At 36.2% G+C, this 23981-nt stretch overlaps 1 protein-coding gene across 1 annotated transcript in view; it reads left to right on the top strand.

Annotated features, from left to right (window-relative positions):
- Nucleotides 1-19021, top strand: part of LOC136034735 (hydroxysteroid dehydrogenase-like protein 2) — a 43589-nt gene extending 24568 nt beyond the window's left edge. The window contains exons 5-8 of the mRNA XM_065716106.1: nt 637-837; nt 6628-6852; nt 14304-14429; nt 18544-19021. Of these exons, the coding sequence (XP_065572178.1) occupies nt 637-837; nt 6628-6852; nt 14304-14429; nt 18544-18656 (665 nt within the window). The 3' untranslated portion in view covers nt 18657-19021. The remainder of the gene's footprint in view (nt 1-636; nt 838-6627; nt 6853-14303; nt 14430-18543) is intronic.
- Nucleotides 19022-23981: the final 4960 nt, after the last annotated feature.

The raw sequence follows: 23981 nt of genomic DNA, 5'->3' as shown, positions 1-23981 counted from the left end.
TCTGATTAAGATCAGAGGAAATTGCGATTATATTTATTAATAATTGGCCAAAAGACCTTGTCCGCTAGCTCTTGGCTGGGGAAAACTCCGCTTCTGGGCTTGGCATCCATCTCACTTGGGTCCAGTTGATAAAATTGAAATAACCGTATTAAAAAATTCAGAACAATCTTTTCTTCTATGCTTGTGCACCGGTTGTGAATCCCTCTCCCCTCCAAGCATAATCTAAGGAGTCTAACACCAGACTTTTAGGGGGAAAAGATGTAAAGTGCATTTGGTTATGTAGTTTAGACCAAAAAAATGTCTTCTCTTAAAGCATCCCACCTTGAAATGCATCTGATTGACCTCCATCGTAATATGATTAAGTACTACAGATGCCTTGTTCACTCCAGTTTCCCAGGTTATTTATTTGGGATTGTGTCTTATATGTTAACCTTCTGTTCAGTCCCTGGTGCAATTTTTTTTCCAGGCACTTCAGACTTCGAAGTAGCACTCAGAATTTTTTTCTCGGGAGGGGATGATCTTTTTTTGAGGTTTCACTGGGAGGGGCCTTTGCCCCCTACTTCCAACCTCATGTAGTGTAGGAGACATATGCGACCACTAGAAACTATTCAAACCTTTATTTTTGCCTTATTTCAGCCATAATAACGGCGGCCATGGAGATGTTAGGTGGTGGAAAGGAAGTAGCTGCCTCCTGCCGCAAGCCAGAAATAATGTCTGATGCCGCCTACGTTATTATTACAAGAGATAGCAAAAATTACACTGGAAATTTTGCTATTGATGAAGAGGTCTTAAAAGAAGTAGGGGTGACCGATTTTGATCAGTACGCTGTTCAGCCAGGTAAATACTTAGTTTTATACCAGTGTTATTTGTTTAGTGGAATATTTTTCGGATTTCTCAGAAATATAGAGAAAGAAATTTAAGTTTTTTGGTTGTCTTAAAATTTCCATGTCTAAAAGAATGCTTCTACATATCCGTTTTATAAACAGTATATGCGTTTTTACGGCACTTGGTATTAACCAAGTGACATGTAGCAATCGCCAATTCTGTCGGTCTGTCTGTCTGTGGGTCTGTCGGTCCCGGTTTTGCTACTTTAGGCACTTCCAGGTAAGCTAGGACGATGAAATTTGGCAGGCGTATCAGGGACGGGACCAGCTTAAATTAGAAATAGTCGTTTTCCCAATTTGACCATCTGGGGGGGAGTGGGGGGCCGGTTAATTCGGAAAAAATAGAAAAAATGAAGTATTTTTAACTTATGAATGGGTGATGGGATCTTAATGAAATTTGATGTTTGGAATGATATTGTGTCTCAGAGCTCTTATTTTAAATCCGGACCGGATCTGATGACATTGGGGGGAGTTGGAGGGAGGGAAACCTAAAATCTTGGAAAACACTTAGAGTGGAGGGATCGGGATAAAACTTGATGGGAAAAATAAGCACAAGTCCCAGATACGTGATTGGCATAATCGGAACGGATCCGTTCTCTTTGGGGTAGTTGGGGGGGGGGTAATTCTGAAAAATTAGATAAATGAGGTATTTTTAACTTACGAACGGGTGATTGGATCTCAATGAAATTTGATGTTTAGAAGGAAATCGTGTCTTAGAGCTCTTATTTTAAATCCCGACCGGATCTGGTGATATTGGGGGGGGAGTTGGGAGGGGGAAACCTAAAACATAGAAAACACTTAGAGTGGAGGGATCGGGATGAAACTTGGTGGGAAAAATAAACACAAGTGTTAGATACATGATTGACATAAACGGAACGGATCCGCTCTCTTTGGGATAGTTGGGGGGGGGGGGGGTTATTTCTGAAAATTAGAAAAAAATGAGGTATTTTTAACTTACGAACGGGTTATCTGATCTCAATGAAATTTGATATTTAGAAGGATATCGTGTCTCAAAGCTCTTATTTTAAATCCTGACTGGATCTGGTGACGTTGGGGGAAGTTTGGGGTGGGGGAACCTAAAATCATGGTCAACGCTTAGATTGGAGGGATCGGGATGAAACTTGGTGGGAAAAATAAGCAGAAGTCTTACATACGTGATTTACATTATTGGAACGGATCCGATCTATTGGGGGGGGGGGGGGTTAATTCTGAAAAATAAGAAAAAATGACGTATTTGTAACTTACGAAGGAGTGATCGGATCTTCATGAAACTTCATATTTAGAAGGTCCTTGTAACTCAGATCTCTTATTTTAAATCTCAACCGGATCAAGCGTATTTGGGGGGGGGGCAGTTGGGAGGGGGACTGGAAATCTTAGAAATTACTTAAAGCGGTGAGATCAGGATGAAACTGGATGGGAAGAATAAAAACCTGTCTAAGATACGTGACTGACATAACCGGACCGGATCTGCTTTCTTTGGTGGAATTGGAGGGGGGTAATTGAGGTATTTGTAACTTACGAAAGGGTGACCAGATCTTAATGAAATTTGATATTTAGAAGGATCTTGTGGTTTAAAGTTCTTATTTAAATTCCGACCAGATCCTGTGACGTTGGGGGGAGTTGGAGGGGGAAACCGGAATTCTTGGAAAACGTGAAAATTGGGGTATTTTTATCTTACGAATATATGATCGGATCTTAATGAAATTTGATTTTTAGAAAGAATTCATGTCTCAGAGCTCTTATTTCAAATCCTGACGAGATCGTTTGACATTGGGGGGAATTGGAGGGGGAAATCTTGGAAAAACACTTGGAGTGTAGGAATCGGGATGAAGCTTGGTGGATAGAATAAACAAATGTCCTTGATACGTGATTGACAGAATCGTACTGGATTCGCTCTCTTTGGGGGAGTTGGGGGGAGGGGTTCAGTGATTTGGCGAGTTTGGTGCTTCTGGACGTGCTAGGACGATGAAAATTCGACCATCTGGGGGGTTAAAGGGAGAGGAAAAACTAGAAAAAATTAGGTATTTATAAATTACGAGTGGGTGATCGGATCTTAATGAATTTTGGTATTTAGAAGGACATCGTGACTCAGTGCTCTTTTTTTAAATCCTGACCGGCATTAAGCCTCTTATTTTCCTTTTTCAATCAATCTATTGATTCATAGAATTATGTTAGAGCTCATACCATATGATCTCTTGGCTCTTAGCTCTTCTTGCCTCGTCACAAGTGCCATATGAGCTCTTAGCTCTTGTTTTTTTTTTATCAATATCTGACTGGTCAAGAAATTGAACTTCTTCATTGTTTTAAAAACATATTTGAAAAGTCTATTTAAGTCAAAAAATTAGGGGTAACAGGCATGCTTATGAGAATGGGCCTTTTGTCCCAGTATTCCATTTTTTTAGGCGTGGAATTTTCTATACTCGCTTTCTTAGGTGTTTTGTCAACCAAAATACCATGGTATAAGAGTGCACATGCATAAAAAAAAATCTTTTATTTCTTGTGAAAATTCTATAGCTATATTGAATTTAACCATCGAATTTGCTCAGTATATATATATATATATATATATATATATATATATATATATATATATATATATATATATATATATATATATATATATATATATATATATATATATATAGTTAGTATTCTTGGCCTAGGGATTCTTATGACTCAAGACGTCTGAAAAAAAGAGAAGATTTTTTTTGGTGCCTTTTGAGGCTCCATTTTCTTACCCCTTGCCGAAGTTAGGTATAATTTTCAAGTTGATTGGTGGAAACTTTTGTTTACCCTTTTTCTTACACCCAATTTTAGCGGCCGGTACTCTCAACCTAAATTTTTTTCGGATGTAAAAATATCCTTAGCACCAGAACTTTCAGATAAAAGTTTCAAGTTCTTTTAGAAAAAAAATTTGTTGGTCGTTTTGGACAAACCTAAATTTTTGTTTTTACTAGTTTGTTTTTGTGAATTGGGGTCTCCATGACCCAGAGTCTCACGAATATAAATTTCAAGCTGTTTTGAAGAAAAAAGTCTTTTGGCTCCTTTCTGCCCCATTTTCAAGTGAGCCAATATTTTTTTTGTTGAATCTGTAGCCTACATTAGAGTTTCTTTGATCCAGGTACTACTGGAAGTAAGACGTTTAAAGTAAGAAAATGTCTTCTATTATTTTCTTTATTTTTCCACCAAAATTGTGTTAACTATGGTAAAAAGATCTTTGAAAAAACTTACAAATATGCAGTATTGGAAAATATATAAAGCTGTTCTGACAAAATTCCTGTCTGAAGAAATCCCTCGAAAAAGGATATTATAAGTCTTGTATCAGACCCATCGCCGAGAAGTGATACCCGCTGTATGCTGGTGCATCGAAATGTTGAATGTATAACTTTAAAAGATCCATTATAGGGCTGATAGGGCAGGCTCGGTCGTTCCCTATGACTTTTTCCAATATGTTAGTGATAGGTTTGTTGCAGCGTCGATGGCTGTTTTCTCCAAGTATGTAAATTCATCTCCTTCTCAAGAGCTTTCTCGTAATGTGCCCCTCCCCCTCCCATTGTCGAATCAACAAGACAGATACGAAGGCATACAGGTTAGTCCAATTACCTTGAGATTGGCACGTCAGGAACAGAGTATTTGAAAAACAGTTTCACTCGACATTGTGCTTCCACTTGGAATGTTTTTCCTGGGGTACGTTATCTCTAAAAGTTTATCTTTTGACTCTTTTAAAAGAAGGTTCATCTGTAACCTCGATTAAAGAACAGTCATCTATAGTCTCGGTAAAAGACTTGCGGCAAATTATATATTTAATTATACATGGCACAGTGAATTTAGGAATAAAAAAAAAGAATGAACGACCTTTATGCCGCTTTAATACTCGTGTCGTTTATCGTTTATATTAAACGCAGTTTATTCACCTAGTAAATAAAACAACAGAAACTAGTATTTTGACTTAGTTGACTTGGAAGCATTTGAGCTGTCGCGCTTCGTCAGCTGGTGGTGAAAGTGCTCCTTGTGCTTGTGGTTCCCCAACACACAAGGATAATATCTACACATTTCTCAAATCGTGTCTTTTTAAGTGTAAATGTGTACTGATCTATTTAACGTCTTGACTAATTTTTTAATTGAAATGTAGCTGGAATTTAAGAGACAATAACTGAAAACGCACAAGAATAATATCGACACATTTTTCAAATCATGTCTTTTTAAGTGTAAATGAGCACTGGCTTATTTATTGCCTTCAGCATTTTTTAATTGAAATGTAGATGGAATTTAAGAGACAATAACTGAAAACCGATTGCAATGACTTGAAAAGATTATGGTAGCCTATAAATGGACTATTGTCCCTTATTATTTTTGAGTTTTATTACTAAATTAACTAAGTCAAGAAAATCTCGCTTGGGTGTCAATTATGTCGCCACATAGGTATAAGCATACCCCGCCCCTGAAATCTTAGATATGTGCACATACTTGTTTATAGGTTTTTCTTTTATGTTTATTAAACATGTTTTATTTGAGTTGCAATAAAAGCCGGAAATAATTGTAAAGCCTGAGAAAGTAATTTACATGCCAGTGAAAACAATAGCACTCTTTAAAAGCAATAAGTGATGAAATAATTTTTGTTTTTAATCATCTCGATATTGCCAAAACCTACTTTGGCTAATGTCTGACTTGAACTAGATTTTTAATTGAATTTATTTAGTCAAAATTCAAAGAAAACAGATATCAAAGTGTCTCTTGTCAGACTGAATGGCTGGTGCACAACAGGGCACGCTCAAGGAAAAGAACAGTGTTACTAAATATACAAACTTATTTACAACGAATTGAACATTTTCGAATCACACAAAACAAAACAAGCAGCTTTAACAAAAAAATTGAATGGAAAAATAATTTTTTTTTATCAGTTAATAAATATATTCAAAGAAAATCTAATTAAATGTTACTAATATCCTTTTGCCGCCACTGCAGCTAACAAAAAAAAAAAAAAATCATACCAACCATCCAGGATTCATCGTTCAATTAGGAAACAAGAAGAGCCGCCGTCTTGACATGACATCTACCCTTATAATTCGTAAGTTTCTGTAACTATAGAGAGCATCTGCTTGTGGGAAACTCGTTTGTTTTCATGTATGATATGTCAAAGATGTGAAAAACTGGCAAGCCTTACTGGCTCAGTATGTTGAGCATCAGACTCCCAATCTGGGTTTCGTTGGAGCTTTATGTTGGGCCTTTTGTCCGTTTATAAGATTAAAATATTAAGAGTATATTCTTTTTTAAATAGAATTTGGTATTTTGGAATAAGCGGTCTTTAATAGGCTTTTTCACTTGTTTAGATTGACAAAGGATTCGCTTAAAATGAGGGCTGGGTGGTTCAGTGAGAGAGGAGAGGGGGCTTTCTCTTTGTTAGTGATTAGTTCAACAATTATAATTTTGGTAAGTCTATTCTGTTTTGTCTCATGGTGGTGGATTGAATGGAAAATTTCAATTACTTTATCATTGGGGGGGAGTGAAAGGTGACATCGAAACTAGTGTCCTATGTTTTTATGCTATTTTTGTTTGTGTTTTGTTTTCCGTTGTCCAACAGGCTTCGTCGCTAGTTTTATTATATTTCTTTACTTTACTTACGTTTAGTTTCATAGTATGGCTTATAATGAAACTATTGCGTATATTGCGCAAGCATTTAATGTTTTATCTTCTAGGACTTTTAGGTTGTACCTTTCTTTCAATATAAAACCTGTCATTACAGGACATTCCCTGTTACCCGATTTCTTTTTGGATGAAATATCTCCAAAGAAAATTGCTAAACACTTAGAACAATTTGGTAACACTCCAAGGTTCTCACCAGATGGAAAAGTAAACCAGGAGCCACAAGAACTAGGAAAAGTGGGTCGTGTCTTTGAAACTGTAGAAGCTATGCTAAATGAAGAGATCGTTCAACAGATGAAAGCAGTTTATTCATTCAATCTCAAAGGTAATAATGAATGGGTTTTGTTACTTGGTTTTTAGTTGGATTCCTTTCATTAAGGAGATTCGATAGCTTAAAGGATCACCCTGTCTTGTCCAATATAAATTTTTGTAGTTTGTGTGGTCAAACTATTTAAGAGTGACTGAGCGGTCTTTCCGTAACTTATATAGGTTTGATAAGAAATCGGAAAAAAAAACAGAAAACTGTTGGAGATAGAGATATGCATGCGTGGTAGGAAAATGTAAAAAAATCAGCTCACAAGAAATGTCAGGTGATCGTTTTCTTGGCTTTGGAAGTTTCCTGTGGTGCATTCCGGTTTGAGTAAAAACCTTGCTGATACTGCTTCACTGTCTTTTCGATCAAATTTCATAGTCAAACCACAGATTATCTATAGCTTTCAATAATAACCTTTCCCGTGGGAGAATTCGCCAATGGGCCCTTTGTCTTTGAGACGGTTAGCTGACGTTGAGGCTCGCAAAATGATTTTTAAGGTATCGAATCCTCTTCAACGGTCTAGCCATATTATGGGCCAGTATTAAACTGAAAATCATATTATCAATAACCTAAGTCATTGAATTAGACTACTTATGTCTTTGTTGGGTTTCAATTCTGGGTGCGTGGGAGCATCGATAATTTGATCGTGTTAAAAGATGAGATAAGAATAAGATAATGTTTATTTTCAAAAGGCTATCGCAAGCTCTAATAGGGCCAAATTCCCTTCATTCGTCAAAGTAAGACAGCAAGACAAAAGTTAAAAATCAATCAAACAAGAAATCAAATAAACATAAAAATGGTCAATCAGAATTTTAAAAGCACTAAACAAATTAAATTAAACACGCAACTTAATAAACAATTAAATGCACCAATTAGTAAAATATAGCATTCAAAAATTGTGCTTCTAAAAATTTAAATAACTTTCGTACAATTAATGGAAAAAAAAGAACAGAGGGGGAAGGGGGTGAGCTAAATCTATTTGGGATGTTAAAGATTTACCTAAAGTTATTAGTCATATCAGTCAGAGACGTTCAAAATAGTTTCTTTCAAAATAGTTTGTAAAACCAGGCTTGCTGGAATAAAACAGCCTTGATAATTTTGGAATGATCAATTTAATTGTTATTGTAAGTTCCTTTAAAGTATTGAATAACTGAAAGTAAGGAGCAACATTAAAACTCAAAACAAACAGAAATTATTCTGTATATGAGGGATTACCCCCTCCTCAATACCTTGCTCTTCACGCTAAAGTTTTATTTTGGCACTTTTAAAAAAGCTTCTGATTCTAATTAAACGGCCCTTGTGTTTCAGGAATCGTTCTTAAAAAGTTGGGACAACAGTCAGACTTTAGCGCAAAGAGCAAGGTATCGAGGAGGGGAGCCACCCCCTCATATACGGAATAATTTCTGCTCATTTTATTAAATTTGTTTCTGGTCGTTTTTTTTATTCAATTTCTGATAATTTTTCAAATATTGCCGGTAAATCTGGCTCCCCCTCCATGAAAAATTCCCTCTCCTTACGGGAGACTCCTCTTTAAAAAGTACCTCCCTCATAAAACACCTCCCCTGGTAAAATTCATTTGGGACAATTCTATCCTTGCTGAAAATCCCTCCCCCCCCTGTAAAATTTCTTGCGGACGATTCCACCTGAAAAATTCTCCTTAGTATACTTTCAATTGAAAAAGACATATTTCTAATCGTTTTTCCAATCACTGCAGAAATCTCTCCCGTCTGTGAAAAAATTTCTCTGTCTCTCCCCCCCCCCCCCCCAGTGGGAAGTTGTTTCCAAGGAAAATTCCCCTTTGGAGACTTTCTCCTGCAAAATTATCCCATGGAGAATTCATCCCGCAGAAAATTCTCCCGCACTGCTGGAAAATTCCCCACACAATTTCAAACCCTCTGAAAATTTCCCCTGGACAATTCCCTCGGAACATCTTCACGTGCAAAATATAGTCGGCAAAAGAAAGTAAGACAAATAAAAAGAATTTCGTATAGGAATTATGTCAACTTCCTCAGTGTAAAATTTCCTCTGGACAGTTAACTCCCAAAAACTTCTTTCCCCACTAAAAATTATCCCCATGAAAACCCATCCCAAGCAAAAAATACCCCCTTCCCCCGAAAAATGTCTGTATGCCTCCCAATAACAAATACTCTACGTAAACAATTGGAAAATTTCATAACCTGCAGATCTTTCCCCAGGGGCTGCGGGGTGTCATGTTACCCCCAAAGGCGTAGTTATTGGATCTTTAAACTATTCTAAAAAGGACACTAAAAGTATAATTTCGTTCAAATGCGCCCTTTCCCGATCTAGGACGATTTGTTCGATAAGATCACCCCTGGGAAAAAAAAAACAAATAAACAAGCATCTTTGTTCTAACTAAAAAAAAAGCAAAATTATCATCTTCGCTGATGGGAGCTTGGAACCTCTACAGTAGGGTTCTCTAATACGCTGAATCTGATGGTACAATTTTCATTAAAATTCTTTGACTTCTGAGGTGTTTCCAACCTTTTTGGAAAATCAGACAATTTATCTCAGGCTCGTAGCTTTTAACGAGTAACATTAAGCTTAATGACTCGTATATTTTTTGGAATCAGCATAAAAAGCCGATTCTTTTAAGGTATCCATTGATATCCAAGTCTGTTTTAAGAGTTTCAGTTACTATTGAGCGGTGTTACTTCTTAACAGTTCGTTACCACGAACTGTTTAATATGTACCGTCGAAAAGAAGGCTTTGGTATCTTAACCTCTTGCTGATATTACATTTCTTGACACAATTCGCCGTTTTGATTAACAATAAGAGCTCAAAACATATTGATGTCTTCATTGAATCAGTGACCTGACAACGTATACGTGATCTAACTACTGAATACCATTCACTGGATTTTGTCCAATAAATAGCATTGTTCATATTTCTCTTCATATAATCTCCATTGCTGGTTGGACTTGATTTAGCCTGAAAACTAAAAATCGCCATCTATGGATCACTTTTAATAGACTATACCGACATTATGCCTCTTATTACTCCGATGTTAAGTGGAAAGCGAGGCAAGGGCAATATTTTTTTCGCGTACAAGGAAAAAAAGATGTTCTGTAGGTAGGTTTACAAAAACTTCATGTGATCTCTTCAACATTGAAGAAATTATGGTGGCTAAGAAAGCGCTATGACTAAAGCTATTTTTACCAGGCTTACTGAAGAGCTAGAGGCTGGAGATAATATTATTGACTTGACCTGGGCATCCCATTTATGTAATGAGAAAAGAGTGTCATTGCATCGTTGTGCTATTTTTGATCCTGATCAGGTGTCTATTGTCCCTGGGGAAATTGTCAAAACAATTACCCTTAATTTTTGTGACTTTAACGTGGAATTCAAGACCTTTCCTGAGCATAGTAGTGCTGTGATATTGCCCGCTCCACTCACTCAAGACTGTATCTACTAAAAGACCGACGGCATTGTAGTCAGGGATTGTTAAAATTTCCGGTAAAGACTCTGAATTCCTTTACTGTTGATATTGGTTCAACCATTTTGCCATTAAGCCTTGTGCAAATGAAAAGCAGGTTATTATGTCCGATCAGGGTGTCGCTAATGCTTTTGCCGAAGTTATATTTCGCCGAATTAGGGACCTGTGAAATGGTTTAACTACACTGAGCCACGTAATAATACGCGAGATATCCCTGGTAAGCTTTCGAGAAGACGTGTTCTCTTTGCCTTGCTATTCCTATGAGTTTTCTGATGTTGAAAAGTGGACAAAGTGAGTGCTTATTACGAATGACTGCTTGGAATAAAGATGGACTCTTTGCTGAATAAAATGCCTATTTTGTGTCAGCTTAGGTATTATTGTGGTACGCTATGTCTACAAGAACATTTTCTCTCTGTGCTCTTGAACGGCATGTTCTTGGCGTATGGATTAACTTTTTTGAATTAGTGTCAAAAGTTCTCGTACAGGAGGGCCCTCTGGTGATATTTCGGTCGTCGTACGCGATAAGCTTTTACCTACGCTCCTATCCATGTCATAATTTTTGTCTCAGTGAAAATACAAGACGCAGCTGTATATTCACTTGACTTTCCTACTGATCATTATGAAGTAAGATCCAAGCGAAAATTCAGCATTGTGTGCAGTAAACTTGCAAGCTGTCATAGCAGCACGATCTTACCTTTAATGTTGTTGGTGACATGAACTGAAAACTTTTTTATGTTTATAGTCCCAGGTCAGAAATTTTATCGATCCCTTGTGCTGATCCTGAAGCAACCGTTAACGATTAGCATTTTATGTATTTTTAGGGCACTTGGTATTTACCACGTGACATATAGCGACCGCAATTTCTGTCTGTCTGTCTGTCGATCCCGCTTTTGCTAGTTTGGGCACTTCCAGATAAGCTAGGACGATGAAAGTTGGCAGGCGTATCAGGGACCCGACTAGATTAAATTAGAAATATTCCCTTCCCCGATTCGACCATCTAGGGGGAGTCGAAGGATGGGAGTCGACGGAAAAATAGAAAAACTGAGGGATTTTTAGCTTACAAACGGGTTATCGGATCTTATTGAAATTTAATATTTAGAAATACCTCGTGTCTCAGAGCTCTTATCGTAAATACTGATTGGATCCGGTGACATCGGGGGGAGTTGGAGGGAGAACTAGAAATCTTGGAAAACGCTTAGAGTGGATAGATCGTAATGAAACTTGGTGGGAAGAAGCTCTTGGCTCTTCCGACCTCATCACAAGTGCCATATGAGCTCTTGGCTCTCATTATAATAGTGGCTCAACATCTAATCTTGACTTCATACTTAAAGTGAAATCTACTTTAGCTTCCTCTTGCTCTCGTGTGAACAGTTCCATCAATGTTTCTTACCACTTAGGTGTTCAAATGATCTTGACGTCCTGCTACCCCCAAGTTGAGTTTCAGTTTAATAGTAAAATTTTCATATGGACGAATGAGTGGGAGAAAGCCGATCTACCTTCTTACCGGTTAGCTTCTGACTGTAGTATCAAATATTGAAGTTCCTTATCAGATTTTCAGGCTAGTTTCAACCACAATCAGGGAGATATGCAGATTTCGCTTAATATATTGTGCTAAAATTTCCTATTCATCTCAGGTTCGTTGTGCTATTGTTTTGGTATTATTTTTGTATTTGTTTTGTATATTCAGAAATAAAAAGCATAAATGTCAAAAGAAAAAAAGAAAATAAAAATGAAGAAACGACTCTAGAAAGATTGAAATAGTTGTGAAAGCACATTTCTTCCATTTCATGATGATCTCTGAACAAATATCAAAGTCCATCATCACCTTCTTCAGGTTGGTTCTGATTGAAATTAGACTACCACAGTCTCTTGAATCTTGAGTTCAATGGAGGCTTCGTTCACGCTTCGGCCCATCTTGTTCGTGGGATTTTAGCGCATTTATTATGAATAAGAATGGATGTCTTGCACACAAAAATTTCAGACCCATAATCCTCGATTATTCCAGACCTATGTTTTCACTATTGTTTTTTTTTTTCTATTTTGCTTTGACTCCGGGCCCTTTCGCATCGGTCATTCTGCTATTTACATCTTCTCTACATCCACCAACTTCACTAATAATGCTACCTACGAAAGTGAAGCTATTCGTTTGATGATTTTTTTTTGTCACCTAAACACTCATTTATCCCTAGTCTAATGTTCGTTCCGAAGTAGCGAAATTACATGCTTCTGCGAAGCTCTGATTCCGGGAGAATGGCCCGGACACACTGCTACTGTTCAGTCAAAGATGTATTGAGAAATTCTTTCCGCTAGGGAAAGGTGCGAATTTGTGAAAGTCATATTTTAGCCCCGTCTTGCTATCATGTTCATAATTCCACCAGTGTTTCTGACGTAAGGTAGCAGTCTTGCTGCTGCCCCCATGTAGTATTTCAAATAATTGCAAAAGTTGGACGACAGACGGCCGAGTGGGAGAAATTCGATCTACCTGCTTATTGGTTAGTTTCTGATTCTGTACTCTCAAATATGAAAGTTCCGTATCACATTCTTTAGATTGTTTCCGATTAGAATCAAGAGTATAAGCAGATTTCCAAAAATATATTGTGCCAAAATTATCCATGCATGTAGTCTTGCTGAGGCTGCTGCTGTATCTAGAAGAAAACTGCGAATTGAAACCAATTTTCCGAAACTGAAGCAGTTTTCTGAGTTTGTTGCAGCCGGTCGTATTTCTAAGCTTTGGCTTAAATTTGTGGTGTAATAATCGCAAGCTAAGGTTTGGTGTTACTAATGAAGTCCATCTGTTTGCTAAGAGAAAATTTGCAGTGTCTGCAGAAGTTCGCTTATAATCGTAGCCTTGGTAAGTTCGTTGTGGTACCTTCATGTAATTTATCCACGAAACCGAAAGTTACAGTTACAATTTCCATGGCACATGGAATAAAAATTTCGAAGACTGTTATTCCCGTAAGAAAGGAGATTTTCCAGGGAGCTCTCTTCCTATACTCTTTGTAATTATGATATAATTGTGGTCCTAAAAATTAATAAAGCCAAGTTTTACGTATTTAGGAGCTGAAGTGTCGATTTTGAATTTTACATACAATAGAATTTTTCAGCCTTTGCGGTGAAAGATGCGTATATTTATCTATTGTTTAACGACAATAAGACTGAGGTTATTGTATTCAGTAATGTCCTCGTTCAAGACATGAAGTTCGGCGATCAGACAGTTAAACTAGCTTTAACTTGAAGGTACCTTGGTTTCCTGTTGGCTGTGATGTGAAACTAACACGTTCTTTATCGATATTGATGGTTTTTCGAGTTAAGTTCGTAAGGAATTCGGAACGCTCGCATCGTCAAAGAATTATTTTAATCGTCACATTCGCGCAAAGCTGTATTATCCTATTGTTATGTCTTACATACTGGCTCTTTCTACTTTTTGGCCTCTATTATTGGATCAAAATAAATACATACTCCAATCTTGCTTTTGCTGCTTTTAAAATTTTTGTCGTGTTTGCAAGGGAGCAAAATCCGTGATGTGTGAAAGGTATCGTGTTTCGGATCTGAACCTGGCTATATAGTAAATGATTCAGAAGTTTTAGCCTAGTCTAGTAAAGGAATGGCCTTTTGTTATTTATATTTATTAGTGGTTTTCTTTAGGATTAATTCTGTTGTTTTTATTACTCCACTTTGGGATTTAATATTCTTAAAGTGGCTACTAAAGTGATTCATTATTTAATTTTGCCCGGCGGTTCCTTGATAAAAAGTATGGTGAGTATTGTATAATGTAAGAATGTATATCAAACTATTTCATCGGGGTTGAGCACATTTGTAAAAACTGAAAAAAAAAACAACAACAAAAATCAAGTGGAGTATTCAATAAGTTGAAAATTTATACTATAAAACCTGAAATTCAGGATATTTCAGGGATGTGTTTGTGAATACTCGTATGTAATTTATTTGCTTTATATGGAGTGATTTTTAGTTTATACAAGATTGCTTGAAAAAGATTTTGTCTTTGTAGGGGAAGAAGAGTCAGAGTGGTATTTGGATCTGAAAAATAACACTGGCTCCGTTGGCAAAGGAGTCCCCGAATCACCTGATGTAACGTTTACCATGGATTCGAAGGATTTTATTACCATGTTCCAGGGTGAGGTTTCATTACTCCGCTGCTTGTTGTCAAAAGAGTCTATAGACAACTCGTTGTTTATACACTGGGGAAGGGGCAAATGCTCCCCCCCTCCTGTATGTAGAAAAATATCATTTTGGACATTTTCATTGAAAAAGAATCAACAAACAAAAAGACCGCCCCCTCTCGATTTTAAGGAAACGCTTTTTTGTATCTTCATAAAGATAAATTGGAGAAAAACCTTGCTCCCCCCACACACACTACATTTTCGTGTATTGGCACACCTGATTTTAATTTATGGTTGGTTAGTATAGCTATATGATATTACGAACCCTACTAATACTATGCATTTGTTTTAGCTTTTTTTTATTTATTTAATGCTCTTTGGTTCCGAATACCGCTAAATTTTTTAAATTCACTCGACCATAAATGAAGCCTTTTCCTGAAGAGATGAAAACAACCTTTTATACAGATATAAAATTTCACTATGAACAGAGGCCATGGCTTGATTTAGACTTAATTATATAAATTAAGTCTACCTGTAAAAATATGAAACCTGTTTAATTTGGAATTCGGAATCGAAATTATTTTTCTTATGGAACTTCAAATTTAGGAAGTATTATCTAACCACGTGATGTAGCCATTTTCGCCCAACATTTTTAATGTTAGACTATCAAGGTGAAGTTTAAATTATTAATCTTGATGCCTACAGCCTTTAGAGTTTCGAAGTGACTTGTAACTTAGTTCAAGCAATATAATCAGGGTAACCACAAGCCTGGCTCATGTAAGTGGGAAAAACTTCGGTCCAAGAAGTGCTTTTGGTGTCGCCCCATTTTACACAGAGGTACTATAACTGTATAAAATGGTGATTTTTTTTTCATATTTTGGACTTGTTAATCCCTTGGACTGAAATAAAATGCAACCCCCCCCCCCCCAAAACCTGATTCACACAAGACAATTCTTTTTGTTTATAACGATTTCACAGCTTGGTTAAGATGCACCAGGAAAAAGTAAATCGTGCAAAATAGTTATTATCATGAATCTGAATAAAAATATTACTTTTGTTTCATTGATTCATTAAGGAAAGGGAGCTTTCTTAACTAAGCATAAAAAAAAACTTACTTAAAAAAAATGCAGTCCTCATTCGTGTTGAACACTATATGTCAAAGCTGTAGCTAAAATTTGTCAAGGTAATAGCAAAAAAACAAAAAGTAACAACAACAAACAGTAGCGATCGTTCTCTTACCATCCAATTGACCTGTTCCGTGGTGAAGCGGCTAATTAGCTAGTACCGATAAATGTAAATTGCTGGATTCAAATTTGATGACATTAGTCTCAAAAAAAGTTTCAGCATTCACAACTTTATTACAGTCGACAATAAAGTGTTGTTTTTTTTGTCTTAAAAGTACTGTTTGTAATTTTGTTCAGTATAATTGGTGTAATTTGTTTGTTAAAGGTGTCAGTTTTAGACAGAATGGTTTCTTGGTATCATCCACGGACAAAGTGTCTACAAGAACGAAAAGTGTCAAAAAGAAAAGAAAACTCTTGCTCCCCTCTAACTTTTTGTGAATCGATTTTCGACGGAAATGTTGAAAAAAGACTTTTGATTTTGACACTTGTAGACTCTATTGACCGACTTAATTTTTATATCTTGTTGACTAAGCTAAAATTGAATGTTCGAAAATGAATGCTAATATAACTGTTTCTAGTAAGATAAAATGAAAGTTTTTTTGTCCTGAATTAATCAGGGCTCGGGAGGGTTGCATTTTAGTTTCCATCAGTGAGACTTCCTGATTTGTAAAATCAAAATAGGCCGCGGGTTTGTTTTTATTTTTGTTGTTATAGGGGTAACTCACCAAATCTGTCGTGCCTTTTTTTTCTCCTTGAGTGGCATAATTTCTCCCAAAACAGTACTAAGTTCTCCGCTTTTTCCATAATTATGCAGTGCATAATATGACAGAGGGAAAAAATTAAGGTGACACGAAAAGTACCTTTATGTAGATTGGGGCGTAACTAAAGGTACTTTTTCTCCTGAAAATTTGACTCTTTTGTAAGCCAAGCTTGTTGTAACCCTGGCGATGGCTACTTCGTTAAAACCGCAATGCTAGATTTTTCATTACTACAAGGATTTCAGTTTCATTTATTATTTGAGCCGCCAATATTTTTAAATGTAATATTTATTACGCGGTTGGAAGATTCAAGCTTCTGTCGTTTTTCTTTAATTCTTTAAAACAAACGCCAAGGTTAAGCCCTTTATACAAATGTGTATGTAAGACCTAGTACTTGCGCATGGATTTACCTTGGACGAGGGGGAACATACCAACTAGTCTACTAACTTTAAATCTGTTCTTAATATATGCTAGAATATGTCAGTTTCACATACATACCTTACGACGTTTTTTTTATTAGAGACTTGAAACTCGTACCTCATTATGTTGCTTTTATTTTGAACTGCCGGTTCGAAAACTATGCCTAATAAGTCATAGGTTATCTTTATAACCTATATTTTTCCTAGGTTTTCAGTCCACACTAATTGTTTATAACTATATCACATTCGCACTTGAGTTGTGGTACCTATTAGCTCTAATGTCAACTTCAATGGCTTTGAAGTTAACCATTAAGCGTTTTATTCCATTTTGAAATTCCAGTCATAGTTAATCTAAATTGTTCTCTTGATGTTTTCTTGAAATCTCTTGATTTTTCCCACTATTGTTTTTTGTTTTGTATTATGGTTACTGTCATCGAGATATTCTGTATTTTCCTCTATCTCTCATTCATTGTTTCCTCCCTCTCTTTCTCCTTCTCTTTTATTGACTCTGGCCCCTACTTTATTTCTCTCTCATGCTTTGATTTTAAAAGAATTGGTAATTTATGTATTTTGCCTCCAATTGCTTCAAGAGAGAACTGATAAGTGTTCTTGAATGCTATTAAGCATAAAAGTGTTAAAATAGTTGAAAGATAAATTAGAAGCACTAAAGAAAAATTGGTTCTATACATATGTTTCAGAATAAGAAATGGGTTCGTTTCCCTGGCAAATACAATTAAAACAACAATATAAGTAGGTTATAAACAAAATTAAAGAGTAATTAAATTTAAAACAGCCAGAAATCAACCTTTATTAGAAGGAGGTCTGTAGTAAACCCAATTTGGCTAAGTATAAAATGGAATCGGATTTTTTGTTTCTTTTAATTAGGAAACATTTTTGACATCTAACCACTAGTAAAATCTTACAGATTCTAATAAAAGTGGTGACCTGGAATCTTGCAATTTAAAAAAAAAAATGGTTTCAAAAGTTTTGCATATAGCAATTTCAAATTAAAGTAACGAAATTCTTGAGAAGAAATGAAGTCAAACAAAAGATCTAGGATTGTGTCAACTTCTTGGCTGATGCAATTAAATAAGGTTTGATGCGTTACAAATTTTTACAGAAGGTAAAAAGAAGGGAAAATTGACTCTCGATGTTCATGACTCTTGTGAAAGAGCAGTTGTTGAAGAGGCGTTTTGGAACCCCATTGCCTAGTGAAAATAATTTCAGTATCAAAAGCTCTATTGAATTGTATTGAATGATTAAAAAGAAAAAATGACATCATTTAGAACTCGGTCCGGTCCAGTACTGGAATTCTGTTTCGCTGTCTCGAGATTTAAGTTTTGTTCTTGACGTGTTGACACATTATTGTTTGTGTCTCCTGATGTAAATTTTCTTTTTTGCATACTATATAAGTGATCTAAATAAATTAATATTTTTATAGTAAACATACATAGCTACAACCCCCCTCCCCCTTGGGGTCACAGACAGAATACACGAGAACAAAAGAACGAGTTAGACTAAATGAAATTAACAGAGGAGAAGAGAACGAATTAAAAAAAGAAAGGTGAAAGTGAACTGAGAGCTAGATAAAACGATGAAATACTGATTGGACTAGTTGATATAATATGAGGAATAATGTGTGAACCTCGGTTTTGCGAATTGTCTCAGAGCAAGTCTATTCACTGATCGGCAAATATATACTCAGTGATCAATCGGTTGATCATGACTAGTCTAGTGGTCGCTCCGGGTTAGGATCGTTTTGATTTTTAAGTCTTATTAAGTGCTATTTTTTTTTTCTTGATGGATTAATTTACTTTTTGTTTTCAGGAAAGTTGAAGCCTACTGCTGCATTTATGTCCGGGAAACTCCGGCTTAAAGGAGACATGGGCAAAGCTATGAAACTTGAGAAGATTTTGAGCAAATTCTCTGCGAAACTATAACTTTGTGTATTATTCTTAATGTAATTCACTTGGGTATTTTTCTTGTGAATTTGGGCCTTAAAGTTTTTGCTAGAATTTCAAAAAGATTGTTACTGGGTAATATGGAAGCAAAACAATATAATAAAGATAGCGTTTTTTATTATGGAATGTACGAACAATGTTGGATGTGGCAGAAATAGCCCGCCAATAATGATGAAAATTTCATCACAAAATAATCTCGTTTATGAACCTAGTAAGTGCAGAGACTATTGTGCTCTTTATATCCTTAAAGAGGAATATTTCAGTTTTTGTTCTATTTTAGATCATTTGCAAACGAAATATGTTTTGTATTTTCCGTGAATAAATGTGTTGGGTAACGTTTGTAACTTAAGCGGAAAATGTATAGAAAAAAGGCCTGTTGAAACTTTCTGGTTAAAAAATTAAACGAAATTGCGAAAATTCTGTTATTTTTCTTTTTCTTTGACAAAGACGTTGATTGTTTTTGAATTTTCGAATGCGCTTAACAGTATGAAAGCTTTAGATAATGCTAAAAGGATTATAAAGGATATTAAAGGAAACAAGACGTATTTAAAGCGATTTTCTATATTAGTAATTATCTTTGTGGTTCAAAGAAAAAGGATTAAGGTTGGATAGACTAGTTCATCTAAGTAAAGGAAACCTATATTCTTTAAATATGAAGTAGTTTTATTCCTTGATTCAAATCCCTATAAAATATGCACATTTTCAGAAATCCCCATCAGCTCCTTATTTCTCCTTGTTTATATTTGTAAGAATAAAGAATTTAACTGTTGAAAGCCAAGACTGGTGTAAAATCTTATAATGGTTATAAATGGTAAAAATTATTTTTATCAGTCTTATTTTTATTGGTCTTATAATGGCTATAAATGGTAAAAATTATTTTCAAAATATATGCTTTATTATAATGTAAAGTAATGAACGTTTTGTATAAAACTTATATAAATGACATAAAGAAGCTATTTATATACTACTAGCTGTTGGGGTGGCGCTTCGCGCCACCCCAACACCTAGTTGGTGGGGCGCTTCGCGCCCCCCCGCGCGCGTAAGTCGTTACGCGCCATATTAGTTACGCGCCATTGTAGTTGTGTCCCTGTGTCCCACCTGTGAATATAGATAGATTTATATATGTGTTTCAAACTACGTAAAAATTGCGAATATACAACATTTTTGGCTTTCCCACTACTGGGAGCTTTCCGTTTCCAATTGCCAGCAATTTATCTGAAAATGTTTGACCAGAGTCATCGTTTTGCAATCGGACACGCATATTTGTAGTTAATTTTAATATTTTTACGTGTGCCCATAAATTAGAATTTTTCAGGCAAGCATTCATTTCGTCTGCAGGAGTTAAACTACGTAAAAATTGCGAATATACAACATTCTTGGCTTTCCCATTGTCTGTGCATATACAAAGCCGTATGTACTAATAAGGACGTCATATGCAAACGCTCTTTTTACAAACAAACAAACATGCATACACACAACTCGTTTTTATATAGATAGATAGATACAATACAAATTAACTGCGTAAAACTTGCGAATATACAACATTCTTCGCTGTCCAATCGTTGCTGCATATAAATAGATTGTCAGGTTTTCCGACCCTCGAACATGCAACGTACAATTGTCCATGGGAAAAACAATCAGTATTAAGATCTATACCACATTTTTCTAATGATTGACCTTGAGCTTTGTTAATGGTGATTGCAAATGCTAATCGAATTGGGAATTGCAATCTTTTAAATTGAAAAGGCAGATCCGTTGGAATCATGGGAATGCGAGGAATAAGAACAGCCTCACCCTCAAAAGGCCCTGTCGAGATTGTGGCCTCTATTAGGTTTTCCATTGTTTTTTTTTTACGGCAAGTCGCGTGCCATTGCAAAGCTTTGGTGGGTTGATATTTCTTAAAAGTATTATTGGTACGCCTAATTTTAGTTGTAGCACGTGTGGTGGAAACCCTGAAAGATCTATGGAATTTAAAAATTCAGATGGATAATTAACCGCTTCATTTGGTTCCAAAACTGTGTCGACTGACTTGTAAAGGACTGCCTGGTCTCGAATCTTGGTCAACACAATATTGTTGATTTCGTGGACGTCTATATTTTTGGGTGCGAGAATCGCTCTTTCACTTAGCCATTTATTATTTTTATAATTTTTTAGAATATTCGAAAATACTTTTTCAATCAATTCATTTTTGGACGTCACTAAATTACAGAAATCAGCAGGTAGTTGTATACGTCCTGAAATTGAGTCTATCGTATCATAAATGTCTTTTTGTTCCGACGTTAACTTGGAAATGTTATTTTGTACATACGACAATAGATCACTCGTACTGTAACTTTGTTCACGATCCAATTCTACACATGTCGAAACAGCAGCGATACGGTTAGGTGAAGGCATTCCCAAATCCTGAAGAGGTTTGTTTGCCATACGTACGCACAAATCTTCTATAATAACTAAAGTGTAGTTATAAATTTCTGATGTAAAATCAAAAGTCATATCTGACGTCTCTAACTGTTTTCGATGGAGTATATCTTCGGACATTTTTGACTTATATTTTTCCCATAACTCTGTAGGAGCTGATGGAGAGCAAGTTGTTAAAATGATGCCAAACAATGCACGAATTTGACTTGGGGTTGACGTTTCGCACTCGTCATTGATGCAGTTATCCCAGTGTTGGTCATTCTCCAATAAATTCAGAGCTTGGCATGCACTACGGTAAGTGTCATGTATAGTACCGTTTACAGTTCTCAAATACTCAAAGGATGTCGGACCGTGTACATTCACCAAAAGCAGGCGTAGAAAGAAGCATTCATGTTGATTGGGGTGAACGGTGTAGAGTCTTCCTATCGTGGTATCTTTGAAGATGGTAGGTTGGCCGTCGACTGACTTACCCTGTTTTCGACGTTCAAATACTTTATTTTTAGTATTCTACGTGTAATACGAAGGCACTTCAGTATACAGCAGTTTTTTTTGCAAAAGAATCATTTTTGCAAAGCGAAAAAAAAGCTGTTAATTTTGTATCCGGTGGATTCAGGGCTCTTTGTTGCACGTTGGTTTCCGAGAAATAAACACGTTGACCATTCTGTAAATGTACCGCTAAGTGAACAACAGCTGGACTACGTTCATGTATCGGAAATGAAAGAATTCGCCAAACAGCTTCATTACTGCTAATGTATCTTCCAGCCTGATATTGTACGATTTCGTCGAAATCTTTGATTTCGGGCTGCAAGCCAAAAACTGCCATGTCACTGCCTTTGTTGACGTATTTACATATGTATTTGATTGCCTTTACGGAGTTACAGTATTCAACGTTTATGTGTGCATTACATGTTTTTGATAATAATGGGGAATATGGAACAACCCACTGGTTACCTACTTCGATAACCGGGACATATTCCCTCTGTCCCGGTCTGTAATTTCTCTTTGAATGTTTTTTCTTTTTAGTATTTTTTAGTTTTTTACATTTTTTCTTTTTTCAGTTTTCTTCGTCTTCTTTATTTTTCAGCTTCACTATGAAATACATATCGCCGAACCTTTGTTTTTTTAACTAAAATCTGGTAGGCATTGATGACCTTATCCAAGTCAAAATCCCAAACCCAATCATCATCGCTATCATTTTCAGTTTTTATATGTTTTGACTCTCGCTGTCCAGGTGGATCTTCATCTAACTGCGCGGTTTTGCGTTCTTTAGCCTCAAGCCTGTTTCCTTGCTGTTCTTTTGATTCCTCGGCACGCTTTCTTTTCTGACTTTCTCTATCAGCAGCAAGTTTTTTGGCATAGACTCTTTGAGCATCTTCATCGGCTTTTGCCATTGTAAGTTCATCAGTCATTTTAAACTTAAACATTAATAGATTTCTACGTGAACATATATGTCTTAAATATCTTTAATGACGTCACCGTCATAGCAAAAATGACGACAACTAACTTCATGACGTCAGTCGACACATTCAATTCAGAATTTCTATCACTGATGAAGTACAATTGTAAAAATTTATGATTCTCGCCTGAGAATGGTAGAAGGGACCCTGCTCTATGATAAATTTGCCCTTTTACTTTGAAAGTAGACATAAATTGATCTGGATTTTCGATTTGGGCTCCAAACGACGTCATTTGGAAACATGAGTTGTATTTTCTGATTTTTGACAAAAAACGCTTAGATTCTGACGTAGTTCCAGTAAGGAAAGTCTTCAATGGCTCTGGTGGTGCAGCCAATAGAGGAAGTTTAACTTTTCCTGAGGCGCAACACATTCCCATTGTTTCACCATTGAATTTCAAGGCCTTGCAATAGGGACAAATTTTAGACATTGTCCCGATTTGAACACATCTACTCAAGCTATAATCATCGACTGGGTTGTACCTGAATGCCAGGCGATAACTTTCAGGTTGCTCTGATTCCTCGGCAGGCTTTCTTTTCTTACTTTCTCTATCAGCAGCAAGCCTGATTTCTTGCTGTTCTTGTGATTCCTCGGCACGCTTTCTTTTCTTACTTTCTCTATCAGCAGCAAGCCTGATTTCTTGCTGTTCTTGTAATTCCTCGGCACGCCTTCTTTTTTCACTTTCTCTTTTAGCAGCAAGTCTGCTTCCGCGTTGCTCTGGTAGTTCCTCGGCACGCTTTCTGTTCTTTCTTTCTCTATCAGCCTCAAGCCTGTTTCCTTGCTGTTCTTTTGATTCCTCGGCACGCTTTCTGTTCTTTCTTTCTCTATCAGCCTCAAGCCTGTTTCCTTGCTGTTCTTTTGATTCCTCGGCACGCCTTCTTTTTTCACTTTCTCTTTTAGCAGCAAGTCTGCTTTCGCGTTGCTCTGGTAGTTCCTCGGCATGCTTTCTTTTCTGACTTTCTCTATCAGCAGCAAGTTTTTTGGCATAGACTCTTTGAGCATCTTCATCGGCTTTTGCCATGGTAAGTTCATCAGTCATTGTAAACTTAAACATTAATAGATTTCTACGTGAACATATGTCTTAAATATCTTGAATGACGTCACCGTCAAAGCAAAAATGACGACAACTAATTTCATGACGTCAGTCAACACAGAAACATGACGTCACCTGATCCACAGACAGACAACTTATTTTTATATATATAGATAGATAGATAGATTTGACGCTTAGACTACTTTTCTACGTAATCACTATTTAAGCTTGATCAGTAGTCTTAATTTTTTGCATGTTTTCTATGCTTTGTATACTGTTGCCGTCAAGCTGTTGGATCAGTCATAAACAGCTTCTTTAATTTCATTATCATTGACACATCCATTTCCCCACCAAAACCTTTCAGTTCGGGAAATAAATTAAAGTCACAAGTGGCGAAGT

This window comes from Artemia franciscana, chromosome 13 (assembly GCF_032884065.1).
Source record: "Artemia franciscana chromosome 13, ASM3288406v1, whole genome shotgun sequence".
Classification (NCBI taxonomy): Eukaryota; Metazoa; Arthropoda; class Branchiopoda; order Anostraca; family Artemiidae; genus Artemia; species Artemia franciscana.
The sequence above is the reverse complement of the archived record's forward strand: the minus strand, read 5'-3'. Positions and strand labels throughout refer to the sequence as shown.